The 27,879-nt window shown below is 45.9% G+C and overlaps 2 protein-coding genes across 5 annotated transcripts in view; one reads left to right on the forward strand and one right to left on the reverse strand.

Moving 5' to 3' along the window:
* The window catches only part of polr2c (RNA polymerase II subunit C), a 13,239-nt gene extending 4,775 nt beyond the window's left edge, over positions 1-8,464 (forward strand). The window contains exons 3-9 of the mRNA XM_043707413.1: positions 159-227; positions 2,363-2,415; positions 2,946-3,074; positions 3,492-3,543; positions 6,022-6,190; positions 6,457-6,531; positions 8,110-8,464. Coding sequence (XP_043563348.1) covers positions 159-227; positions 2,363-2,415; positions 2,946-3,074; positions 3,492-3,543; positions 6,022-6,190; positions 6,457-6,531; positions 8,110-8,254 — 692 coding nt within the window. The 3' untranslated portion in view covers positions 8,255-8,464. The remainder of the gene's footprint in view (positions 1-158; positions 228-2,362; positions 2,416-2,945; positions 3,075-3,491; positions 3,544-6,021; positions 6,191-6,456; positions 6,532-8,109) is intronic.
* Positions 8,465-10,996: 2,532 nt separating this feature from the next.
* The window catches only part of dok4 (docking protein 4), a 94,698-nt gene continuing 77,815 nt past the window's right edge, over positions 10,997-27,879 (reverse strand). For 3 of the 4 annotated variants that reach the window (XM_043707418.1, XM_043707414.1, XM_043707415.1), the window contains 3 exons: positions 23,799-23,937; positions 15,064-15,187; positions 10,997-11,682 (listed from right to left, as the gene is read on the reverse strand). In XM_043707418.1, the coding sequence (XP_043563353.1) occupies positions 11,573-11,682; positions 15,064-15,187; positions 23,799-23,937 (373 nt within the window). In that variant the 3' untranslated portion in view covers positions 10,997-11,572. The remainder of the gene's footprint in view (positions 11,683-15,063; positions 15,188-23,798; positions 23,938-27,879) is intronic. The other variant, XM_043707417.1, reaches the window with a different exon arrangement.

Here is a 27,879-nt window from a genome sequence, read left to right on the forward strand (position 1 = left end):
GTATGTCTATCTCTCTTTTTCTGTCCATCTCTCTCTTTCTCCCTCTCCCCTCCGCCCCCTGCCTCCCGACCAGTCTGCGTCTCTCTTTCTGCATATTGTCTTGGTTGATCAGTGACAGATGTCCAGGCTGCTTTCTGATGTTTTATTTTGTGTTGCAGCAATTGACTGGGTTCAGATCGATGCTAATTCCTCTGTACTACATGATGAATTCATTGCACACAGAATTGGTAAGTGGAGTCCAAACCATTCCGTCTGTGTCTGAAAGTGTGGGAATTATGGGGAATGGAAATGTTGCTATCCTTTTGCCGGGCATGGACGTCACTGGCTGGGCCTGTGTTTGCTGCCCATCCCTAGTTGCCGTTGAGAGGTTGGTGTTGAGTTGCTGTTTTGAACCACTGCAGTCCACCTGCTGTAGGTTACCCACAATGCCCTTAGGGAGGGAACTCCAGGAGTCTGACCCACCGACATTGAAGGAACATGATATATATTTCCAGGGTGGTACTTAGTACAACGTTCCCGTACATCTACTCCCCTGGTTCTTCTGGATGGAAATGGTCATGGATTTGGAAGGTGCTGTGTAAGGAGCCTTTACGAGTTGCTGTAATGCTATAATCTTGTCGGCATTGCGACTGTGGTGACAGGAGTGACCATTCAAGGCAGCCAAGCAGGCTGCTTTGTCAGCATGGACCACCGTCACAGAATCTGGGTCAGCTCTGTTCAAAGCAAAATCCAGAAAACCAGACACTGGATTGCTGGGAAGGGAAGGAGTAATGTTTCAGGTCGGTGGATGCTCATCAGAAGTCAGGAGAGGGTTTGTTGCAAATCAGAGTTGATGGGGATGGAGAAAGCAAAGAGAGTGGAGGGCAGGACACAAGAAATGTTGACAAGTGTTGATGGTGCAGGACCAAAGGAACTGACAATGGGGCATAAAGTACATGCAAAGGTTCTGAAATTTTCGGAAGGGTTGCTATTTGATTGTGAGGGGACAACATTTTCATACATTCAGATTTCTTTACTGGCGGATGTACAGTCGTATTGATCGAGTCATCCAGCATGGAAATAGATCCTTTGCTCCAACGGGCCATAATCCCAAACTAAACTAGTCCCTCCTGCCTGCGCTTGGTCCATTTCCCTCCAAACATTTCTTATCCAAATGGTTTCTAAACGTTCCAACTGGAGCCGCATCCACCACTTCCTCTGGGTGTTCATTGCACACACGAACCACTCTCTGTCTTTTAAAACAAAAGTTGCCCCTCATGTCTTTTTAAAAATCTTTCTCCTCCACCTTAATACGTCCTCTAGACTTGAAATTCCCCACCCTAGGGAATAGACACCTTCTGTATTTGTGTTGACAGATGTGAAATTTGGATCATATGGAAGTGGAATTAGAATTCATCAACAATCATTTGTTAATCCACTATTCAACTTAAAGCTGCAACACATAAGGAAAACTTTTATTTTGTAAGTGCCGTGGTATTTAAATTGGCACCAGACAATAGCCGTGAATTAGCAACAAACATCTTTTAGAAATAATTGATACACACTTCTGCACAGTTAAAGCCATCACTCAAGGCAAGTGTGAACACAGCTGAATGGTTGTATGTTTGTCTTTAACTATTCAAGAAGTTCCTAATGGGTAAGATACTCTGAAATTTAATAGAGTACAAACCTTTATATGGTAAAGCTGTTCAACATTTTTAAAAATTGGCAGTGTCCCTAACAGTAGCATCGACCAACTCTTTGTCTGTATAATAGCAGTGGAGCTCTGCAACCTTAACAAATGGCACCAGATTCATTTCAGGGGATTCATGACTTCAGTAACTTTAGAGATCTCCTGGTTCCCCAGTATTCCTTTGTTGAAAAGTTTAAAACGGTCCTCTCTCCTTTGCAGACGCTCTTTCCCCTCAACCTACGCTTTGTGGGCCCTTCAGCCCTTTTGCCACACATTACTTGCCCCCACTCGGCAGTTCCAAGCCCACCCACATGGTGTGCAGATCTGGTATCCCTGATGGGAACCATGCTCCTGTGCACCTTCTTCCCTCCCTTTGCAGGCCCCATTGAGATTGGAGTAAACCAAGCATACATTTCACATACTGGTAAACCTGTGCAGACCAGATCAACGCACAGTGTACAGGTGTGGTCTAAACAGAGTTTCATGCAGCTGAAACATTACACTTAATGCTTGTATAATCGTCTTTTGGATATGGAGGACAGTATTCCACTGGCCTTGCTAATTATACAGGAGGTGTTCTATCTGGAGCCTCCATGTCTCTTCATATCAGCATTGATAGCAGCTTTGCACTTGTTGATAACAGTTGCTGAGGCAGTTTCAAACAATGGCTTTTTTTTCTTTCCATTTTAGGATTAATCCCCTTAACGAGTGATGACATTGTGGATAAGATGCAGTATTCAAGGGTAGGTCTGTACAAAGCGACAGGGTGGAGGAGGGGTGCGTGTACAGGGTGACAGGGAGGGGGGAGTGTGTGTACAGGGGTGACAGGGAGGAGAGAGTGTGTGTACAGGGTGACGGTGTGGGGCAGGGGGGAGTGTGCGTACAGGGTGACGGTGTGGGGGCAGGGAGGAGTGTGCGTACAGGCTGACGGTGTGGGGGCAGGGAGGAGTGTGCGTACAGGGTGACGGTGCGGGGGCAGGGGGGAGTGTGTGTACATGGTGACGTTGTGTGTGTGTTTAGGACGGTGAGGTAGTCTGTCACCGTGTGTCTGTCTGTCTGTGTGTGTGTGTGAGAGACAGAGAGAGATAGTAAGGCAGTCTGTCAGTGTGTGTGTGTTTGGGGCGGTGAGACAGTCTGTCACTGTGTTTGTGTCCGTGAGACAGTCGGTCACCATGACCACATGCCCCATTATTGATGGTGTGTGCCGCTGAGAGCCTGTGCTGTTTAGCTCCAAGTGTGCAGTGCTATCCCAGCTGAATGCTGTCTTTTCCAGGACTGTACGTGTGACGAGTTCTGCCCGGAATGTTCAGTGGAGCTGACACTCGATGTGAAGTGTAATGAAGATCAAACTCGACATGTCACCTCACGGGATCTCCTCTCCAATAATTCCCGTGTTATCCCTGTGAGTACAGTATTGATGTCTCACCTGTTTCTGGCAGATATCCGCCAGAACCCATCACAGAAAGACTAATTCCCGCGTGACATAATATTGCTGTCGGCTGTGAGTGGCAGGTGGATTTTGCAGTTCCTCACAGTCACAGTAGCTACTGGGAAAGAGGAGTATTTAGGTGGGTTCATTCAGTAAAGGACCATGCCCTGGGGCACATGTCCTGATGGGACCGAGAGCCTGTGACAGTGTTTTCTAGGAGTGGATCTGACTGAACTAGGCCTATGAATGGGTCTTACACTGTTACAAACTCGTAACGGGAGCTGTCGTTGTCAGGCCACCACATCATCAGCCCATCTTTACTGCTGCCTCCACCAGATTAAAGCCATTAGTCATATCAGTAACTCCGTCCTTTTCGTTTTATTCCAATAGGTCACATCTCGGAGCAGGGACAATGATCCAAACGATTATGTGGAACAGGATGGTGAGGGAAATACATTGCAGGGTGACATTATGGGTTACCTGTGGGTATTGTACGCCTGAAAAAATCCCAAGCGACCCTGACTCAATGCTTGAAATTAACTGTGAGGCTTAGCACATGTGGGGCAGGGGTTTTTGGAACATTGAGCCTGGCCCGACTCTTTGGAAGAGCAGTCGTGTACAGTGCCAAGCTAATAAAAAGGTGGTGCTGGAAAAGCACAGCCAGTCAGGCAGCATCCGAGCAGCAGGAGAGTCGACATTTTCAACATAAGCCCTTCATCAGGAATGCAGGAGAGCCGTCAAGGGGGCTGAGAGATAAAGGGAGGCCATCTTCTCTGTTCCTACTGAAACATCTAAATCCTGGAACCTGCAACAACCATTCTTGTCCTTGCTCTAACCATGTCTCCGAAATGGCCACAACATCGAAGTCCCAGGTACCATTAAGAAGGAGGGGGTGTCCCAATGGAGCTGGGGGCGTGAGTTAGTTGGGAATGCGAGAGGTAGATGCAGGTGTGGGTGGTGGTGATAGATCGGAGTGGAGGGTGGGAGGAAGACGGCAGAAAGGTGGGAATGAAGGTAGGACAGTTCAAGAGGGCGATGCTGAGTTGGAAGGTTGGATCTGGGATAAGGTGGGGAAAGAGAAGATGAGGAAACTGGTGAAACCGACGTTGATCCCGTGTGGTTGGAGGGTCTCAAGGTGGAAGATGAGGCGTTCTTCCTCCAGGCGTCAGGTGGCTTGAATGTAGAGGTGGAGGAGGCCCAGGACTCGCATGCCCTTGGCGGAGTGGGAGGGGGAGTTGAAGTATTCGGCCACAGGGTGGCGGGGCTGTTTAGTGCATGTCCCAGAGATGTTCTCTGAAACATCCTGCAAGTTGGTGTCCTGTCTCCTCAATGTAGAGGAGACCACATTGAGAGCAATGGACACAGTAGATGGCACAGTAGTGCAAGAAGATCTCTATCAGACGTGGAAGGATCCTTTCCTCTGTTTTTCCTGGGACCCTGTGGGTTCCTCCTCCTGAATACGTATCCAACTCCCTTTTAAAATAATTTGTGAAATCAGCTTCCTTCATCTTTCTAAATCAAACAATCCAAATCCTGAGCCCTGATTCCAACCCCTGAGCCCTCAATCCCATTCTGAAGAAGTCACATCAGATTTGTTAGATTAACTCTGTTTCATACTCCAAAGACATTGCCGGACCTGTTGAATTACTGTCAGGAAAAATGTAAGAATGCCAAATTTCCAACAATTATTCCTCAGAGCAGCTGATCGTTGGCAACTCGTGTCGCCACGGCAACAGCAATGGGGAATTATAGGTTTCCAAAATCGGGATAATTCAAAAAGGCGAAAGTGAGGACTGCAGATGCTGGAGGTCAGAGTCGAGATTAGTGTAGTGCTGGAAAAGCACAGCCGGTCAGGCAGCATCCGAGGAGCAGGAAAATCGACGTTTCAGGCAAAAGCCCTTCATCCGGACGTGCTGTGCTTTTCCAGCACCACTCTAATCTTGGCCCATAATTCAAAAAGGTGCTAGTCTCAAACAAATCCCTTTGTTTGCAGAGAACAGATCCCTGTCTGTGAATGTATGTCACTTCGAGTGAGCATAAATGAGCCACATAACAAGGTCAATGTGAGTGTAGCCTTTCGTGCACTCAGGTGTTCAGCAAGGCCTGCCCAATTGAGAAGTCACATCGGATGACCGTGGTTTGAGATTTTCAAGTGAGGTCTGCTTGATCACGGTCAGTACTCTGTTTCTTCCCAACAAATGAAGAAACATGCTGCTTGATTCAATCCGCTGGTCAGTCTGGCATCACGCTAGTGCTAAAATTCATGTCCTCCCTTGTTCATAGGTAACACTTGCTGAACTGTCCTGAGTGCAGCCTTCAAGATGAAGTGATTCAACAATATGTGATAATCCAGCAGTATCAGATCTGTACTAGCAGGTGGCTGTTTATCTCTAACCTTCAAGTTTCCAAGCTCTTCCCATATCTGATATTAGACATTCCTGTATACCTCCCTTCTTGGTGGATGAGGCCCAGAGTTGTCCCCAGTCCTGCCAACTGTGACTTATAAAGGGCTGAGGCCACGACCGCTCTGGGGTTAAGCTGACAATGTTTCAGCACTTAGCCATTATTAGAGAACATGAGACCTGAATTACATAAGAGCTCAGAACTCAATACCAGTGAGAGAAGTGTGCTCTGAGCAGGAAGCATGTTGTAAAGCCAGGATTGTTTGGAATTGAGACTGGTGCAGGACAGTCTGTGGAGTCTGGGAGACTGGAGGATTGGTGGTGGGGAGTGGTTTCTGATGAAGGGATGTTGATTATGAATGGGTGGTACTGGAAGACAGTGTGTTGCTGAGGAGGAGACCTAGAGGTTGTTAATCACAAGTCTGGGTGGTAGTGAACAAGAGTGGGTGTTGACAACATATTTGAGCAGCTGTGTAACATTGCTCATTCTGTCTCATGATGGCTTCCTTCCCTGCCAGATATTCTGATTGTGAAACTACGCAAAGGCCAGGAGCTGAGGCTCCGAGCTTATGCCAAGAAGGGGTTTGGAAAGGAACATGCCAAGTGGAATCCCACTGCAGGAGTGTCCTTCGAATACGACCCTGACAATGCACTGAGGCACACTGTCTACCCCAAACCTGAGGAATGGTGAGGAGGGGCCCATCGCCAGGGAGTGGCTGCAGGGAGAGACCCCTCAATCTTGGGTGGAGGGTGAGGGGGTGGGAGAAGGGATCTAGGTTAATGTACGGTGGGGAATTGATCTGATGAGGAGGGGGGAGTCTGTGTTGGGGGGGTGTAGTCACTGGGGTCGGGGGTGTTGGGATGAGAGGGGCAAATACTGGGTGAAGGGAACAGGCATAAGCTTTGAGTTGTACTTGTTTCTAATTAACTGATCTTTTCCATTAAATTTTAAGGCCAAAAAGTGAGTACTCTGAACTTGATGAAGAGGAGATCCAGGCTCCCTACGACCCAAATGGCAAACCAGAGAGGTAAACACACTTTTCCCTTTCTGTCATGGGGGATTGTCAGCATCACTGGCTCGTCCCGAATTGCCCCTGGCAAAGGTGGTGGTGAGCCTTGAATTGCTTCAGTCCGTGTGCTGTAGGGTGACCCACAATGCTCTTTGTTAGGGGTTTTCAGGATTTTGACCCAGTGGCACTGAAGGAGCAGCGATATATTGCGTCACAGGTAAACAGGGTAGTAAAGAAGACATTTGGCACACTTGCCTTCATTGCTCAGAACATTGAGTTAGGACATCGTGTTGTGGTTGGAATTGGTGAAGCCACTTTTGGCGTCCTGTGTACAGTTCTGGTTGCCCTGCTTTTAGAAGGTTCTTATTAAATTGGAAAGGGTGCAGAAAAGATTAACATTAATGTTACCACGCCTGGAGTGTTATAAGTAGAGGCTGGATAAGCTGGAACCCTTTTCCCTGAAGTGTAGGAGGTTGACGGAAATTGACTTTGTAGAGGTTTATAAAAACATGAGGGCCAATAATAAGGTACAGCATAGTTTTTGTTTGCTAGGGTAGGAGAGTCTAAAACTATTTTGAAGGTGAGATGTAAGTCCGGATTGGTGAGTGGCTCAGAAGGGGACTTGCAGGTGGTGCTGTTCCCATCTATCTGCTGCACTTGTCCGAGACAAAAGTAGTCATTGGTTCGGAAGGAGCTGTCTAAAAATTGTTGGTGAACAATTCTGTAGGTTACTGCAGTGGTCAGTGGTAAAGCAAGTGAAAGCTTGAGGTTGTCGTGGCAGCGGGTGCTTTCTCGTGGGTGGTGTCAAGCTTCGTGAGTTGTTGGAGCTCCGCGCATCCAGGAAATGGGACGTATTCCATCACAGGACCTGCGCCTTGGAGATGGTGAGCAGGCTTTGGAGAGTCAAGAGGTGGGATTCCTAATCTCAGACCCTCTCTTGTAGACAGAGTAACTAACGGGGGAGATGGGAGTGCAATGGGAATGTCACTGGTCTATTGGGTATGTCACTGGTCTATTGGGTGAACTAGCTGGTGGGGTTTAAATTAAATTAATAAAGGAGTCTGGTATATAAAAGCCAGTGTCAATTATGGTGACTGTGAAACTAGAATTATAAAAACCGGTTTATTAATGTCCTTCAAGGAAGGAAGTCTGCTGTTCTTATATCTGCTCTGGTCTAATTGTGACTCCAGGTCCACCAATGGGGTTGACTCTTAACTGTCCTTTCAGATGGACTAGCAATACAATGGGTGACTAAGGGTGGATAATAAAATGGTATCAATAATGCCCACATCCCATGAAGGGAAAAAAAAAACATAAAACTGGTTCTCAATAAAAACCAAAAGAACTGCAGATGTTCTAAATCAGAAACAAAAGCAGAAGTTACTGGAAAAGCTCAGCAGGTCTGCTAGCATCTGTGAAGAGAAATGAGGGCTAATGCCTGTGAAGAGGTCTGGTGTCCAGTTCTGAGGAAGGGTCACCCCAACTGGGTTTCATGAATGAAACTTAACTAGGAGAGTCTGTTTTAAAACAGTTTGACCTCTTGATCCTGAACAAGGGTGTGCTATGGATGATGATTTTGCATCTTGTTCCCACCAGGTTTTATTTCAACGTTGAGTCTTCAGGAGCTCTACATCCTGAGACAATCGTCCTGTCTGCTCTGTCTGGCCTCAAGAAGAAGCTGAGTGACCTGCAAACAATGCTGAGCCATGAAATCCAGAGTGATGTCCTCACCATCAACTAGCGAGAATCAATCTGATGGGAAGGGCTCTGTCCAATCCCGCAGAGGTTGGGGGAAGGCGGAGGAGAGAATGGGAAGAAAAATGTAGCTGTGTCAGCCCCCAGAGTTTGGGGCCATCTGACATCCTGCACCCTCAGGTGTATTAGCAGCCCAGCTCTTGGGGGCTGTTTACATTTTACTCATTTGTAAGTATCATTAAATGTGTTTTGTCAAGTGCTGTCTGTTGCTTTCCTAAAGGCAAGAGAGTTCTTTAAAATTTAAAATCAAGAGGACACAGTACAACTGGACGCTGGAAATTCTCAGGAGAAAGTGAGAACTGCAGATGCTGGAGATCAGAGCTGAAAAATGTGTTGCTGGAAAAGCGCAGGTCAGGCAGCATCCAAGAAGCAGGAGAATCGACATTTCGGGCATAAGCCCTTCTTCAGGAATCATTCCTGAAGAAGGGCTTATGCCCGAAACGTCGATTCTCCTGCTCCTTGGATGCTGCCTGACCTGCGCTTTTCCAGCAACTCATTTTTCAGCTGGAAATTCTCAGCAGGCCTGTGGCTTCTGTGGAGGGAAAAATAGATGTAATGCTTCTGGAGGTTTTAATGAAGATGTTGCAGATGTGAAACAATAACTCAGTTTCACTTTCCACATGAATCTGTTGGCTGTTTCTGCTTTTCAAAATCACTTAGGAAACCTGGGAGCACAATTTAACATCAGGAATACCATGAAATGGGGAATTTGCCATGATCGAACTGATCTACCAGACGATATGAAAATTGGGGGTTGGTAGATATCGAAGTGGATATAGATGGGCTGGTCGGTGACAAATGGAATTCAATCGGGATAAACGTTAGGTGATGCACTTGGTCAGGACAACTGGACAAGGGAATACATGATGACAACTGGACAAGGGAATACATGATGACAACTGGACAAGGGAATACATGATGACCGTAGGAAGCACCAAGGATCAGAAGGACCCTGCATACCAGTCCTGTAAGATATCAGGACGGCTAGATAAAGTGGTAAAGAAGACATGTGGTATACTTCCCTTTATCAGCTGAGGGATAGAGTTTAAGAGCCGAGGCATTATAATACATAAAATGTTTGTTAGGCTACAACTCGAACGGTGTGCAGTTTTGGCATCCACATTTTTGGGATAGCACCAGAGAGGGTTGTTTTCCTTGGAATGCAGGAGATGAGGCATTGTGATTGAGATGTATGAAATTATGAGGAGCAGAGGTCCAATTGGCAGAATGTTTCAAGGAGGTGTGAGGGAATTGAGAGACGGAGCTTAAACAGGGGAGTTGCTGTACAGTGGAGATGGGAATGACAGCACCAAGTTTATGGTGTAAATAGTTTTTGATTAATATCACTAAACGCAAAGGAAAACATTTTTCAACTTTATTGAAAAGCTGCTGATTCACGTCACATGCTGTCAGACCATGAAGATGTTTCATGTGGATCAATTCATGCTGTTAATGAGAGACACAGTAGCTCAGCATCAGGTGGAGATGGGACACAGGGATTTGGGACACAATGTTTGTTGTAGCCCATCCCTGAACAACTGACCATTCACAAATCATGAGCAGAGATTACGTTCACATTTTAATGAATGTGACTAGTGCAGGGCTCAGTCATGTTAATGTTTGCTGTGGTTGCTGCTTCTCTTTCAGGCTGCTGTCAGTGCAGTATGGGCACAGCAACAAGAGGATGCAGCATTAATCTTGTTCTATATGACAGGAACTGCCCTGGCAAGAGAGTTTTGGGCTCAGGGAAAAATTCACTACATGGTTGCACTGAGTTTTGACAGTGCATTGAGGGATATTTGAATTGACCTGTCACAGATGTATTTCAGGCTGTGTGCCAGTCAACACACAGGTGTGACAGGGCCTTCTCGGTTATAGCATTGCATCAATTCTTAACTGCTGTTGAATCTCCGTTTGCTGACTGGCCCAGTGAGACTCTTTGCCCCCCCCCAGCTCCCAGGAGTGTCTAGAAGAGGCCTGGAGGAGGTGGTTGGGTAAAACTTGTCTCTGCTGACATGTTGCTGAGGGTCACTCGAGAAAAAGAGAACAGGTTGGTTCTGGTGAGTCAGCACCTCCCACCATTCCTAAAAGCCTGCTTGAGGGCGAGGACAGACCACTCACATTGGCCATAACCCAAGTTTCAGCCTACTTTCCCCATTCCAGCCTTAAATACTGCTTCTCAGTTGAGTGTCAAGGTTGCATTGCTCTCGTGAATTTCCACTCCATGATTTTCCATGGTCAGCTGTGACCCACAGGGCTCTTCCTGTGCCAGATCACATCACCAACTTGTTGCTGTGTCCTCCCCATCACTCCAGATTAAACCTTAGCACTGCAGTGTGCAGAAGAGAGGAGAGGGAAGGAGGGTACTCCCTAGGTTTGCAATGTCTTCTTTAAACATTAATGTTTAATGACATGAGCAGAGTGTGAAACAAGGAAATGGGCAACTTGCGTTTTCCATTACTATGGAGTGGTTAAGTTAATCTGGAGTGGGAGAGTTTGGAGTGACAGTTACTTGATGGAATGATTTCAATCTGAGATGGCCAGTCAGCCTGTGGTACAGGGACTCTGCACCCTGCTGCCTTCAGGCTGGTCCAGTGGAAACAAGTGTCAAACACTTACAGAAATTCATTGCAAACACATGCAGAGCAACATGTCAGATGCTGAGCGATCAGAGACTGAGGAGGAAAAGGTCAGCAGCATTTGTCTCATTTTGGACTGCATCAAAGTTGAACCCTGAGGTCCAATAAAAACTTGGAAAGCCCTTCTACAAATGAACTGAGTACCTATTATAAAGTGACTGATTAGATTCCAGCATTTGGAAGGACAGCATATTCTCAAATTTTGGATCAGAGGGTCTCTCATGTCAGGCCAGTCCCTGAACAGGCACCAGGATTGTATTCACAATAAGAGTTTTTGCCAGTGATGCTACTGAAGACAAAACCAGCTCTGTCCTGAGTTAGGTCATTGAGTGACTGTGCATACTGGCCTTCCCTCTCAGGTCTGCTCCTTGTGCTATGTCTCAATGGTCTTGTGCTTTGGCCTTTACTCCAGATATCTTCAATGCTGTCAGAGGTGCAAAATAAAACCCACCTCCAAGACTTCTGCCAGTGCCTTCCTCTCCCAATCCTGTCAAGTGCGGTGTTTCTTTATCTTGTTCCACATTTGTACACAGTGGGTAAGATGAGGGAGCAGGGTGGGGGGAGGGGGGTTGCGGGGGGTGCTTTGTCCCAATTTCTTGTTGGTCCTTATTGAAAGGTGTGGCTCAGCCCTCTCTGCAGATTGAGGCAAGCTCTGTCCAGATCACTCACTGAGTGGGGAAGTGTGGCGAGAGCGTACACTCGCTGCTTAAAGGACTTGCTTGTCCAGGGAAGGAGTCCATGTCACCTGCTGCCTGGCCTGTGCAGTATAACTCTGCTGAAGAACCAAGAGAGGAAACTCATTCACTTCCTATTCAAGGTCACATAAAGATCACAACACTCAATAACAAAAAATAAACATTACACTCCAAGAGAACATTAAACAAGAAGTTTCACTTTAACTCTCCTCTCACTCCGTCTCTCTTCTTCCCATCACTCTTTCAGGATCTCTAGATCTCTTTCCCTGGATAATTCAATCATACAGAAGAGAAGGTAGCTATCATGTCTGTGAAAGATGAAATCAATGTCCCTCCTTCCATCCACTTTAAAAATGTAGAAAATAGGACAAGGAGCAGTAGACTGCTCTGCCATCCAATATGGTCATGGCTGATCACCCAACGAAAAACCATTCCTTCTTTCTCAGAGTTTTGAGAAAATGTTTAGCTCAAGTTGGGGTTCTGGATGTAGGTTTGCTCGCCGAACCTTCCAGCTCAGTGACCAAACCTACATTAGATTAGATTACAGTGTGGAAACAGGCCCTTCGGCCCAACAAGTCCACACCGACCCGCCGAAGCGAAACCAACCCATACCCCTACATTTACCCCTTACCTAGCACTACGGGCAATTTAGTATGGCCAATTCACCTAACCTGCACATCTTTGTGATGTGGGAGGAAACCGGAGCACCCGGAGGAAACCCATGCAGACACGGGGAGAACGTGCAAACTCCACACAGTCAGTCGCCTGTGGCGGGAATTGAACCCGGGTCTCTGGCGCTGTGAGGCAGCAGTGCTAACCACTGTGCCACCGTGCCGCCCATTGTGCCACCGTGCCGCCCATACATCCAGGCCCTCTTTCTCCCTTTGGTTCCCTTTACCTCTGACAGCTATATCAAAATCCTTCTTGAAAACATTCAATGTTTTGGCTTTCTGTGGGAGAGAATTCCACAAGCTCACTGTTCTCTGGATTAGGAAGAAATTTCTTCACCCAAAATGTAGACTTACCTTAGTCCACCTGACAAAGGGAACAGCGCTTTGGAAGCTTGTGATTTCGAAAACATTTTGGACTATAACCTGGTGTTGTGTGACTTCTGACCTTAGTCCAAAATAGCCTACCCCACGTCCTTAGACTGTGACCCTTAGTTCTGGATTCACCTGTGATCAGGAACACCCTTTTTGCATTTACCCTATTAGGATTTTATAGGTTTCTATTGGAATAACCTCTCATTCTTCTAAACTCCAGTGAATGCAGTCCTAACTGAGGAATCAGTCTGGTAATCAGCAGGCTTTCCTCACAGCCCTGCAAATTTATCTTCAACATATTGTCTAATTCCTTTTTGGAAATTATGTTCAAAACTGGTGTCACAACACTTTCAGGTCATTGGAACTCATTTCATAAAACTACATGAACATACCATTAGGAGTAGGAGAACATCATTCAGCCCTCCCAGGCTACTCTGTCTTGATGAGACCATGGCTGATCTGATTTTGGGGCCAGTTCCACTTTCCTATCTGTCCCACATAACCTTTGACACCTTTGTTGACTGTAATTAAGAAACTACGGCTCTGAGGTCGACACTCTCCAATAGGAGGCAACACCCTCCAGCACTCACTCTGTCTGGATCACTCAGAATCTGATGTTTCTACAACATCATCTCTTATTCCAATAATGCACAGGTTAAGTGAATTGGCCATTGCCTTCAGTGTTCAGGGATGTGTAGGTTAGGTGCATTAGTCAGGGGTAAATGTAGAGGAATAGGGTAGGGGAATGGGTCTAGGTGGGTTACTCTTCAGAAGGTCAGTGTGGACTTGTTGGGCCAAATGGTGTGTTTCCACACTGCAGGGATTCTATGATTCATTCTACTAAACTCCAACAGCCATTGGTCCAACATATAGATCCAACAGCTGTGGCCAAACAGCTGTTGCCCTTGCACTAAATAAAATAAGCATCAACATGCTATTTATCTTCCTACTTAGTTGTGGTACCTGTACACTACCTTCTTGTGATTCATAGACTCAGACACTCAGAACCCTCTGCACCTCAGATTTCTGCAATTTCTCTCTGTTTAAATAATATGCTATTTTTAAATGTATATTTGGGAATATGGCTCTAGGATTGGTCTTATCAACCATCCGAGACCCACAGAACCTGTAACGCAAATGTTCTAGCTGAACAATCATAGCAAATTATTGCTGAAGATGATGCTGTTTTTCTATTTTACCTGTCAAAATGGACAAGTTCACTTCTTCCCATAGTGTACTTCAGGTTTGGCTCTGAGCCACAGTACAGGGTAAAGCATCCTGGACACTGTCCCCAAACACTCTCAGTAACGTACAACAATGGATCATGGAATCATACAGTCACTTACAGCACAGGAGGAGGCCATTCAGCCCATCAAGTTCAATTCGAGCTTTCTGTAGGTCAATCCAGTCAGTCTGCTTCTGCTCTCGATCCCTGTGAGGCTAATTACCTCCAGTCTCCATCTAATTTCCTTTTGAAATTATTCCCCATCTCTAATCTTCACTGTCGCCAAACCCCAACTCATGGGCAGACAACTCCAGGTAATTACCAGTCACTGTATAAAATACTCCCTCCAGATTAGATTAGATTACTTACAGTGTGGAAACAGGCCCTTCGGCCCAACAAGTCCACACCGCCCCGCCGAAGCACAACCCACCCATACCCCTACATTTACCCCTTACCTAACACTACGGGCAATTTAGCATGGCCAATTCACCTGACCTGCACATCTTTGGACTGTGGGAGGAAACCGGAGCACCCGGAGGAAACCCACGCAGACACGGGGAGAACATGCAAACTCCACACTGTCAGTCGCCTGAGGCGGGAATTGAACCCGGGTCTCTGGCGCTGTGAGGCAGCAGTGCTAACCACTGTGCCACCGTGCCCCCCACAGATCTCCTGACTAAGACTGTGTTGCCATGATCTGCTTATGGCAATGGTTTTCCTCTGTTCTATATCTAAAACTGTCATTATCCTTTCTACCTCGATCAGATCCCCCCTCAAGTACTGAGTAGAACAGCCCAGTTTCTTCAGAAGAACTTTGTAGCTAAATTCCTTCATCCTTGGACCAATTCTGATGATTCACCTCTGCACCCTTCTGAAGACCCTCACATCCTTCCTAAAGTGTGGGGACCAGAACTGAACTCCCTGCTTTTTGTTCTCAATGTCCCTATTTATGAAGCATTCATGACTTTCATACTGAGCAAAGTATGTCTCAGTCTTGTCAGAGGGTCAAGGGTTACAAAGGAAAGATGAGGATGTGGGGTTAGGACCACAATCAAATCAGCCATGACATTCCTGAACGGTTCAGCAGACTACAGGGATTCTTGACCCTCTTCTTGTTCCTATTTGCTGTGACCTGAGCTCAGTATGTGACTGCACTGGAACAGTGAGAGCTGACTACAATGTGCACTCCTTACGATTACTGCGGACCATTTCCCTGGTGTGCTGTGAGCTTGTGATGTGGTGCCAAAAGGCACTGCGGGGGAGCACAGCACTAGCTGGAGATGGGAAGTGCTCCACTTCTGCACTCTTGTTTAATATCTGCAAAACACAACAAACACAGTGACATGAAGCCAGCTCCATATGGGGACTGTTGCCGCAGACTGGGAAACTAAATTAAACATTATGTCACTGGATAAACTGGGCTATCATTAAACATTAATAATATATTTCACAGTTGTTAATCGTTCCTCCAATATAGAGAAATCAGAAGGAGAGGGAAAGTAACAAAGAGATGTCAGCTTGATGATTGCTTGATGCATCTAATGTCTTAACCAGATCAGGGATCAGACTGAATTTTATTTCCATCAATTTGGATCATAGTGCATTCAATCAAGACTTGCCAGGCCATGTTGGTTCATGAAATGTACAATTTTTGCCATTTGGGAAACCCAGCACACTTCCTGTGTCCTGAGTCAAACTTAAGAACATCATAGCAAAGGATTCTCGGAGCAAGAGTAAGCATAATGTTTCAGAATTCACATTCAATTTAAGGGTGAGAAACTAGATTCTAAAACCCGTGCTTTAAACGTAAGTAAAGGCATTTCAAAGGTAAGAAGATAGAAACCACCAGAGTATCTGAAAAACTAAATTGGATCATCAATATTTGGTAAAAAAAGAACTTTACTTACATCTGATAGACTGCAGTGGACTGGGGAAGTAAGTGAAGATGGTGGGGAAAAAGGGTTAGACACTTAGAGATATTCCAAAATTCTCCACAAAGCATAATTTAATTGAGAATGAAAGATTTCATGAGAGGAGGAAAATCATCTGGGCTAGATATGGAACCTAAGGAAGTTAAATAAAAGATAAATAATATCGTGAAAGTTTAATGCTAGAGCAGTTTTAGGAACAAGCAGTGGGTGACTACCGTAAACTGGCAAAAAATGTTAAACCAGCTATAAAAGAGCTTCTAAAGTATGTACAATGGAAGAAAGCAGCTAAAGTAAATATTTGTCTCTTAATATCTCCAAAACAAAAATGAGATGGCAAAAATCTGGTGACAAACTGGGGTCAAAACAGGAGGTGGCGCCACCATGAGAATCATCACCCAGGAACTGAGAGTCAGTCCAATCGTGACCATGAACCCATTGTTGAATGTCTATCTGGATTACTGATGTCAATTTCAGGATGACAAATTGACTTCAGTACTGGGCACTCAAGTATTTACAATCTATACTGGATGAAGGGACTGACTGTATTGTTACCAAATTTGCTGACAACATAATGATAGATAGGAGAGCAAATAGGGTGGAGCCTGCAAACAGATATCAATAGGTTAACATGGAAACAGAAACTAGAAATTGGAGTAGGCCATTCAGCCTGTCAAGCCTGCTGTGCCATTCAATATGATCAAAGTTATCATCAACTCAGTCCCCTGTTCCTGCTTTCTCCCTATACCCTTTAATCCCTTCTTGAAAACATTCATTAGTTTGGTCTCAACTGCTTCCTGCGGCAGAGAATTCCACACGCTCACCACTCCCTTGGTGAAGACATTTCTTGTCATTCCATATCTTTAGACTGTGGGACCTGGTTCTGGGCCCTTGGTCATCAGGAACATCTCGTCTGTATTTACCCTGTCACATCCTGATAGAAGTTTATGGTTTTCCATGACATTAACCCTTCATTCCTGTAAATCTGTCTCAGCATTTGTCAGAATTTAAGTAAACGAATAGTTCTTGGGATTGAGAGGCTTTGTGCTATGAGCAGAGATTGAGTAAATAGGGCCTCTCCTCTCTGGAGATTGGAAGAACGAAAGATATTCATATTGGAATTAGTTAAATACTGGGAGTGTTTTACATCATAGATGCTAAGATTTCAGCCATGGTAGCACTGAAATGACGATCATATACTTAGATAATATGGCACAGAAAGAGGTTATTCAACCCAACCAGTCCATGCTAGTGCTTATGGTCCCCTCAAGCCTCTTCCAAATTTTTTCTCATCTAAATGTACCATTTTATCCCTTGATTACCTTCTCCATCTTATCCCTATCCACTTCACTTTAAACTATCTAACACCCCACAGCAGCGAGTTCCACATTCTCACCACTCACTTGCCTCTGAACTCCCCACAGGATTTCTTGATGATTATTCACAGAATCATGGAAACAGGCCTTCAGCCCAACAAGTCCACACCGATTAGTCACCTCTAGCCTTGCTTTTCCCCATGTTCTCTCTGTATAGAGTCTTAGAATCATAGAATTATACAACACATAAGCAGACCCTTTGGTCCAACTCATCCATGCCGATCAGATAATCAAATTAATCTTTTTCCAACATTTGGCCCATATCCCTCTAAACCCTTCCTATTCATGTACCAATCCAGATGCCTTTTAAACATTGTCATTGTATCAGCCTCTACAACTTCCTCTGGCAATCCATTCCATACACGCACCACTCCCTGTGTGATAAAGTTATCCCTTTTACACCTTTCTCCTCTCACCTTCTCCTCTGCCCTCTAGTTTCCTATCCTAGGGTATTCACCTATCCATGCTCCTCACGATTTTATGAACCTTTAAAAGGTCACTCTGATGCTCCAGAGCACCAGCCCCCACTTATTCAGCCTCTCCCAATAGCTCAAACCCTCCAATTCTCTTAAAGAAGGTGACCATTCAGCCCTTTGAGTCTGTCCCTCTTCAAAATTGGGTGAACGGTTTTGAGTCGATGGTCACCCTCTCACCCCCCCCCCCCCACCGCCCCATCTCCCAATTACCTCCCCCTGCCTACTTTTCACCAAAGACAGTAGACCCAGCATCCTGATGGGTATGAAACTTCCTCCCCCAGAAGACTGGAACCCTTCCTACCAGAGAGCATTGTGCAGGCTGGGTTCAAAGCTGGGGATTGCAGATTGAAGCAAAGCAAGAGGATTGGGCAGGGCAGTGCAACTGGGAAAGTGCTTTGCTCTTGTTTACTGGTGGATTATGTTTGAGGAACTGGATGGCCTCCTTGATGAAGACCAGTAAGTTGCCTGTGGTTAATCTGCTCCAATCCACTCACCACAATGTTCTGGAACATGTTGTGTACCATTCCCCTCTCTGCATGCTAGATTTCACAAAAATCTGTGGAGGCCTGGATATTATAGAGGATTGTCAAAGGATATAGCAGGGATATAGATCAGTTGCAGATATGGGTGGGTAGTGGCAGATGGAGTTTAATCCGGGTAAGTGTGAGATGCTGTGTGTATACAGTTAATAGCAGGACTCTTAACAACATTGATGCACCAAGGATCTTGGCATCCTAGTCCACAGCTCCCTGAAAGCGGCCACACAAGTAGATAGAGTGGCAAAGACTATGGCATACTTTCATTTATTGGTGGGGACATGGAACATAAGAGTCAGGAAGGCATGTTGCAGCTTTATAAAACTTTGGTCAGGCCACACTGTCAATTCTGGTCTTACAGGAAGAATGTGGAGGCTTTGGAAGGATGTAGGGGAGGTTGACCAGGATGCTGCCTGGATTAGAGGGCGTGAGCTATAAGGAGAGTCTAGAAAACCTCGGGTTGTTTTCTCTGGAGCAGCAGAGGCTGAGTGAAGACCTGATTAAAGTTTATGAGATGCACAGATGGGGTTGACAGTCATAAGCTTTTTCCCAAAGTTGAAATGTCTAATTCGAGAAGGCAAGTATTTAACGTAAAATAGGAGATGTGAAGCGCAGGTCTTTTCCACAGAGAGTGGCAGATAGAACCATAGAGTCCTACAGCATGGAGACAGGCCCTTTGGTCCAAACTGGGTATAGCAGTCGGAAACTGAGAAACAAAATTTTAAGGAGATCTCAGTTATCTGTAAGAATAATAGGGTGGTTATGGTAGGAGATTTTAACTTTCCAAACTGGGACTGCCATAGTGTTAAGGGTTTAGATGGAGAGGAATTTGTTAAGTGCGTACAGGACAATTTTCTGATTCAGTATGTGGATGTACCTACTACAGAAGGTGCAAAACTTCACCTACTCCTGGGAAATAAGGCAGGGCAGGTGACTGAGGTGTCAGTGGAGGAGCACTTTGGGGCCAGTGACCATAATTCTATTAGTTTTAAAATAGTGATGGAAAAGGATAGACCAGATCTAAAAGTTGAAGTTCTAAATTGGAGGAAGGCCAAGTTTGATGGTATTAGGTAAGAACTTTCAAAAGCTGATTTGGGACAGATGTTTGCAGATAAAGGAAAATGGAAAGCCTTCAAAAATGAGATAACAAGACTACAGAGACAGTATGACCCTGTTAGGGTGAATGGCAGGATTGGTAGGTGTAAAGAATGTTGGATGACTAGAGAAATTGCATTAAAAATGACAACACCAGGTTATAGTCCAACAGGTTTATTTGGAAGCACTGGCCTTTGGAGCGCTGCTCCTTCATCAGGTGGTTGTGGAGAATAAGATTGTAAGTCTTATACTTACAATAAGTAGCTCTCTGAAAGCTAGTGCTTCCAAATAAACCCGTTAGACTATAACCTGGTGTTGTGTGATTTTTAACTTTGAACATCCCAGTCCAACACCGGCACCTTCAAATTATAGAGAAATTGAGGTTTTGGCTAAGAAAAAGAAGGAAGCATATGTCAGGTATAGACAGCAGAGATCAAGTGAATCCTTCAAAGGTAGTAGGAGTATACTTAAGAGGGAAATCAGGAGGGCAAAAAGGGGACCATGAGATAGCTCTGGTAAATAGAGTTAAGGAGAATCCAAAGGGATTCTATAAATATATTAAGGAAAAAGTGGTAACCAGGTAGAGAATAAGCCTCTTAAAGATCATCAAGACAACCTTTGTGGAACCGCATGCGATGGGGGAGATATTAAATGAGTATTTTGCATCAGTATTTACTGTGGAGAAAGACATGGAAGGTATAGAATGTGGGAAAATAGATGGCGACACCTTGAAAAATGACCATATTACAGAGGAGGTGGTGCTGGATATCTTAAATTGCATAAAAGTGGCTAGATCCCCAGGACCTGATCGGGTGTACCCTAGAACTCTGTGGGAAGCTAGAGAAGTGACTGCTGGGCCTCTTGCTGAGATATTTGTATCATCAATAGTCACAGGTGAGGTGCTGGAAGACTGGAGGTTGGCAAACATGGTGCCACTGTTTAAGAAGGGCGGTAAGGACAAGCCAGGGAACTATAGACCAGTGAGCCCAACGTCGGTGGTGGGCAAATTGTTAGAGGGAACCCTGAGGGACAGGATGTACATGTATTGGGAAAGGCAAGGACTGATTAGGGATAGTCAACATGGCTTTGTGCGTGGGAAATCATGTCTCACAAACTTGATTCAGTTTTTTGAAGTTTTAACAAAGAGGATTGATGAGGATAGAACAGTGGACGTGATCTATATGGACTTCAGTAAGGTGTCCAACAAAGCTCCTAATGGTAGACTGGATAGCAAGATTAGATCATATTGAATACAGGAAGAACTAGCCATTTGGATTCAGAACTGGCTTGAAGGGGTGGAGGAGTCCAGAACTAGAGGTGGCATTGAAAGGTTGTTTTTCAGACTAGAGGCCTGTGACCAGTGGTGTGTCAAAAGGATCGATGTTGGGTCCACTGCTTTTCGACATTTATATAAATGATATGGATGTAAACATAGGAGGACAGTTACTGGTGGGCGGCACGGTGGCACAGTGGTGAGCACTGCTGCCTCACAGCGCCAGAGACCCGGGTTCAATTCCCGACTCAGGCGACTGACTGTGTGGAGTTTGCACGTTCTCCCCGTGTCTGCGTGGGTTTCCTCCGGGTGCTCCGGTTTCCTCCCACAGTCACAAAGATGTGCAGGTTAGGTGAATTGGCCATGCTAAATTGCCCTTAGTGTTAGGTAATAAGGGGTAAATGTAGGGGTATGGGTGGGTTGCGCTTCGGCGGGTCGGTGTGGACTTGTTGGGCCGAAGGGCCTGTTTCCACACTGTAAGTAATCTAAAAAAAAATCTAATGATCAAATGGGCCAATGGGCTGAGGAGTGGTAGATGGAGTTTAATTTAGATAAATGTAAGGTGCTGCATTTTGGAAAGGCAAATCAGAGCAGGACTTATACACTTAATGGTAAAGTCTTGGGGAGTGTTGCTGAACAAAGAGACCTTGGAGTGCAGATTCATAGCTCCTTGAAAATGGAGTCGCAGGTAGATAGGGTAGTGAAGGCGGCGTTTGGTATGCTTTCCTTTATTTGTCAGAGTATTCAGTACCGGAGTTGGGAGGTCATGTTGCGGCCTAATCAATGGACTAGGCCACTGTTGGAATATTGTGTGCTATTCTGGTCTTCCAGAATAGGACGGATGTTGTGAAACTTGAAAAGGTTCAGAAAAGATTTACAAGGATCGTGCCAGGGTTGGAGGATTTGAGGAGGAGGATTTGGAGGAGAGCTTGAATAGGCTGGGGCTGTTTTCTCTGGAGCGTCAGAACTGAGGGGTGACCTTATAGAGGTTTATAAAATCATGAGGGGCATGGATAGGGTAAATAGACAAAGTCTCTTCCCTGGGTTGGGGGAGTCCAGAACTAGAGGGCATAGGTTTAGGGTGAGGGGGGAAAAATTTAAAAGGGACCGAAGGGGCAAATGTTTCACGCAGAGGGTGGTATGTGTTGTGAATGAGCTGGCAGAGGAAGTGGTGGAGGCTGGTACAATTGCAACATTTAAAAGGCATCTGAATGGGTATATGAATAGGAAGGGATTAGAGGGATATTGGCTAAGTGCTGGCAAATGGGACTAGATTAAGTTAGGTTATGTGGTCGGCATGGACAAGTTGGACCAAGAGGTCTGTTTCTGTGCTGTACATCTTTATGATTCTATGACTCTGTGGCCCATGCTGACCAAAATGACCACATACGCTAACCCCATTTCCCTGCACTTAGCCCATATCCTTCTAAGCCTTTCCTATCCATGTATTGTCCAAATGCCTTTTAAATTTTGCTAATGTACTCACCTCAACAACCTCCTCCGGCAGCTCATCCCATATGCATCCCACCCTCTGTGTAAAACAATTGCCCCTCAGGTTCCCTTTTATTCTTTCCCCTCTAACCTTAAACTGTTGCCCTCTACTCCGCTGTTCCCTAAACCTGAGAAAAAGACTGAGCGCTTTCACCCCAGCCATGCCTCTCAGGATCTTATACACTTCTATAAGGTCCCCCCTCAATTTCCTACACTCTCAAGAAAAAAGTCTTTGCTTGACCAACCTTTAACTCAGTCCATTGAGTCTAGGCAACATCCTTGTAAATGTTTCTGCACTTTTTCCAGTTTAGCAAGGTGATCAAAACAGTACCCCTCACCAACCTCCTGTATAATCGCAACATAACTTCCCAACTTCTATACTCAGTGCCCTGACTGATGAAGGCCAGTGTGCCAAAAGCCTTATTCACTGCCCTGTCTAACTGTGACTCTGCTTTCAGAGAATCATGCACCTCAACTCCAAGGTCCCTCTGTTCCTCTACATTCCTTAAGGCCCTACCACTCACCATGAAACACCTGCCTTGATTTGACTTTCCAAAATGAAAGACCTCACACTATCTACATTAAACTCTATTTGCCCACGTCCCCAGCTGATCAAGGTGCTGCGACAATTCCTGATAACCTTCTTCATTGTCCATGATACTGTCTACTTTAGTGTTATCTGCAAGCTTTCTAATTTAGATTAGATTACTTACAGTGTGGAAACAGGCCCTTCGGCCCAACAAGTCCACACCGACCCGCCGAAGCGTATACCACCCAGACCCATACTCCTACATTTACCCCTTCACCTAACACTGCGGACAATTTAGTATGGTCAATTCACCTAACCCGCACATTTTTGGACTGTGGGAGGAAACCGGAGCACCCGGAGGAAACCCACGCAGACACGGGGTGAATGTGCAAACTCCACACAGAGAGTCGCCTGAGGCGGGAATTGAACCCGGGTCTCTGGCGCTGTGAGGCAGCAGTGCTAACCACTGTGCCACCGTGTCGCCCACAAATCTTGCCTTGTACATTCTCATCCACATCATTGGTGTAGATAACAAACAGCAATGCGCCCAGCACTTAACCCTGAGGCACTCCATTAGTCACAGGCCTCCAGTCCGACAAGCATCCTTCCACTATTACTCTCTCCTTCCTACCATCAAGCCAATTATGCATCCAATTTGCCAGCTCGCCCTGGATTTCATGTGATCTAACCTTACGGGGCAGCCTAACATGCCTGATTGAAATCGATATAGATTATGTCTACCGCCCTGTCCTCATCAACTTTCCTGGTCACTTCATCGAAGAACTCTAACAAATTTGTGAAGCATGATCTCCCACTCACAAAGCCATGCTGACTCCTCCTAAGCAACCCTGCCATTCCAAATGCATCTTATCTTATCCAATCTGATCTCTCAGAATCTTCTCAAGTAAGTTACCACAGCTGTTAGGCTTACTGGCCTATAGTTCCCAGGGTTTTCTTTGTGGCCTTTCTACAACATTCACTACCCTCTGGAATGCCTGGAATGTATTGCCAGGGGTAGTGGTGGAGGCAGACATGAGAGGTGCATTTAAGGGCTTTTAGACACACACATGAATAAGCAAGAAATGGCTGAGTATGGACCACGGGCAACCAGAGGGGATTAGCTTAACTTGGCATCTTGTTCGGTACACCACTGTGAGCCAAAGGACCTGTTCCTGTGCTGTTCTGTTCTAAGTTCTATGTGTTCTAGAAAGAACTTATACTGACTGTCATGTTCTTCTCCATGTCCAGGACCTTGTATTTATGTTGCTCTGCGATACACAGAGTGGCTGTGTGAACCCGTTGATAAATCTCTTCCCCCTGCCTCGTCTGGAATGTGAACAGTCCTTCCCCAGTGTCACACAAGCTGCAAAACACAAAGACACCATTCAGTCAGGGAGAGGCACTGAAGGGAGTGCTGGAGGAGACATTGTCATAGAGACAGCAATGTCCACAGAGAGAGAGAAAGACATCCACCCTCCTCACCCCATGTCCACACCCTGCCCCCATCCCCTCTCTCACCCTGAGTCTCCCAACCCTATTCCGCTCCTGACACCTCCTCCTATCCCCAATACCTCCTCTTCTCTCCATAATCACCTCACTCCTCCCCCTCATCCATCAGCATTCCTCCTTCCTTCCTCAGCCAGACTACCCCCTCCACTCACTCACTCCACTCTTCTTTCTTCCATATCCCTACCTCTATGACCCTAATCCCTCTGTGCTGTCTCCCCCTCTTTTCTCATCCTCCCCATGCCCCCATTGCTCTCTCAATGTTACCTTTCTTTGTTCAAATTCCCCCAACTGCCCACAAGGCTGGACTGATTTGAAGATGGAAATAACCTACACCACTTTTGGGAAAGCTGAGCAACAGGCATTCTGCGCAAGAACCAGCTCCAGGCGCAGGCAGCTGAAAGGGTTGGGCCAAGGACACTACCATGAGGAACACCTGCAAAGGTGTCCTGGAGATGAGATGAGTGACTTCCAACACCACAACCATCTTCCTTTGTGTCAGGTATGACCCCAGCCATTAGGGTGTTTGCCCCTGGATCCCATCTCTGCTTGGGTTCTTTGGTGACACATTTGGTAACATGCAGCTTTTATGTTAAGGGCTGTCAATCTCACCTCACCTCAGGAATTTAGCTCTCTTGTCCATGTTTGAACCAAGGCTGTAATGAAATTCGAACTCAGTAGCCCTGACAGACCCAAATTACTGAACAGATTGTTGCTGAGTAGGGGCTGCTTGATAGCACTGTTGGTGACACCTTCCATCACTTTACTGATCAATGTGAGTGGTCGAGAGTGTGGTGCTGGAAAAGCACAGCAGGTCAGTCACACTCTCGACTCTGACCTCCAGCATCTGCAGTGCCTCACTTTACTGATCAATGTGAGTGGTCGAGAGTGTGGTGCTGGAAAAGCACAGCAGGTCAGGCAGCATCTGAGGAGCAGGAGAATCAACGATTCGGGCATAAGCCCTTCATCAGGAATAAGGCTTGTTCATTCTCCTGCTCCTCGGATGCTGCCTGATCGGCTGTGCTTTTCCAGCAACACACTCTCGACTCTGACCTCCAGCATCTGCAGTGCCTCACTTTCTCCTGATCCTGATCCTGATAGGGTAGTGGTTGGCCAGATTGGATCTGACCTGTTTTTGAGTAGAGGACATACCTAAACTCTTCCATCATTGAGGCTGGGGATATTTGTGGAGCCTACATCTTCAGTGAGCTTTGTAAATTGTTCACCACCATTCACATTCCTGACTGGATTGCAGTGCCTAAATCTGATCTGTTGGTTGTGGGATCGCTTAGCTCAGTCTATCACTTGCTGCTTATGCTGTTTGGCACACAAGTAGTCCTCTTTGGTGACTTCAGGTTGACATCTCATTCTCGGGTATGCCTGGTGCTACTCCCAGCATGCCCTCCTGCACTCTCCATTGAACCAGGGTAATGGCAGGGATATTCCAGACCATGAGGTTACAGATTGTGCTGGAGTACAATTCTGCTGCTTTTGATGGCCTGCAGCACCACATGGATTCCAGGCTTGACCTCAGGATTGTCTGCTTCCTTGATTGGTCATAGTGACAGAAATTGGAGAATAGGGCAAAAAATGGCAGATGGAGTTCAATCTGGGCAAATGTGAGGTGATGCATTTTGGAAAATCCAATTCAAGAGCAAACTATACATTAAATGGAAAAACCCTGGGGAAAATCGATGTACAGAAAATTGATCTGTGTATTCAGGTCCATTGTACCCTGAAGGTGGCAATGCAGGTCGATGGAGTGGTCAAGAAGGCATACAGCATGCTTTCCTTCATCGGTCAGGGCACAATAGTTGGCAGGCTATGTTACAGTTTTATAAGACTTTGATTCAGCCACATTTGGAATACTGCGTACAGTTCTGGTCGCCACATTACTTTGGAGAGGGTGCAGAGGAGGTTCACCAGGATGTTGCCTGGTATAGAGGGTGCTAGCTATGAGGAGAGGTTGAGCAGATTAGGATTATTTTCATTAGGAGATTGAGGAGAGACCTGCTTGAGGTCTACAAAATCATGAGAGGTATAATCAGGGTGGATAGCAAGAACCTTTTTCCCAGAGTGAGGGACTCAATTACCTGGGGTCACAAGTTTAAGGTGAGAGGGGAAGGTTTAGGGGAGATATACATGGAACGTTCTTTACACAGAAGGTGGTGGGTGCCTGGGACAGAGGTGGTAAAGGTGGGCACAATAGCATCATTTAAGCTGTACCTAGATAGATAGATGAATGGGCAGGGAGCAGAGGAATACAGGTCTTTAGAAAATAGGTGACAGATTTAGATAGAGGATCTGCATCAGCACAGGCTAGGATGGCCGAAGGGCCTGTTCCTATACTGTAATTTTCTGTGTTCTTTGTTCTCTGACAGTAGGATACAGGTATCACACAGAATCATAAAATCAAACAATATGAGCAAAGATATACCACGACCTGCATTGATCCCCTTCTCCCACACTAGCCCCTATTGGCTTGAATGTTATGACATTTCAATTCTCATCCAAATACGTTTTAAAGATTGTGGGGTTTCCTGCCTCAGCTACCTTCCCAGTGCATTCCAGACCCTGTCCACCCTCTGGGTGAAAAGTATAACATCAAATCCCCTGGAAACCTCCTGACTTTCATTTTTAAATTATTTCCCCATTTTCTTGACCCTCAATTAAGGGGAACAGCTCTTTTCTATTCACCTTGCCTATGTCCCTTATGAATTTATATCCCCCTATCAGATTTGCCTTCAACCTTCTGTGCTCCAAAGAAAACAACCCAAGCTTATTCAGCCTCTGTTCATGGCTGAAATGCTTCATCCCAGGCAACATCCTGGTGAATCATGTCTGTACTCTTTCCAGTGCAAACACATCCTTCCTACAGACGAGAGTGTGGTGCTGGAAAAGCACAGCAGGTCAGGCAGCAACCGAGGAGCAGGATAATCGACGTTTTGGGCATAAGCCAAAACTTCATCGGGAGTGAGAGGCATCCTTCCTATAGTGTGGTGACCAGATCTGCACACAGTACTCCAGGTGTGGCCAAGCCAAAGTCCTATACAGGGCGAAAGTGAGGACTGCAGATGCTGGAGATTAGAGTCGAGAGTGTGGAGCTGGAAAAGCACAGCTGGTCAGGAATCAGCAGGAATTCCTGATGAAGGCCTTTTGCCCGAACATCGATTCTCCTGCTCCTCGGATGCTGCCTGACCTGCTGTGCTTTTCCAGCACCACACTCTTGACCCAAAGTCTTACACAGCTCCATTATGACCTCCCTACTCTTATACAAAATGCTTCAACTGATAAAGGCAAGTGTCCTATATGCCTTCTTAAGTATTGTACTAACATGTGAACGGCAGTGACCACATCTGCAGCAAGTGTTGGTTGCTGGAAGAACTCCGGATCAGAGTTGATGATCTGGAATCTGAGCTTCAAACACAGCGGCACATCCGGGAGGGGGAGAGTTACCTGGATGCTTTGTTTCAGGAGGCAGTCACACCTGGGAGATTAAATAATTCACATTCAGCTAGTGATCAGGCACAAAAGAGTGTGACTGTAAGTCAGGCAGGTAGGGGGAACCGGAGTTCAGGAGTGCAGGAGCCTCAGCCCTTGACCTTGTCCAACAGGTACGAGATTCTTGCTCCCTGTACGGATGAGGAAAAGGCTCTGGACAGGATGAGCCAACTGACCAAGGCACCATGGTCCAGAAGGCCATCCAAGAGGGGGGAGCTAATAGACAAGTAGTGGTTATAGGGGATACTATAATTAGGGGGACAGATAGTATCCTATGCAAGCCGGATCGGGAGTCTCG

This window comes from Chiloscyllium plagiosum, chromosome 17 (assembly GCF_004010195.1).
Source record: "Chiloscyllium plagiosum isolate BGI_BamShark_2017 chromosome 17, ASM401019v2, whole genome shotgun sequence".
Taxonomy (NCBI): domain Eukaryota; kingdom Metazoa; phylum Chordata; class Chondrichthyes; order Orectolobiformes; family Hemiscylliidae; genus Chiloscyllium; species Chiloscyllium plagiosum.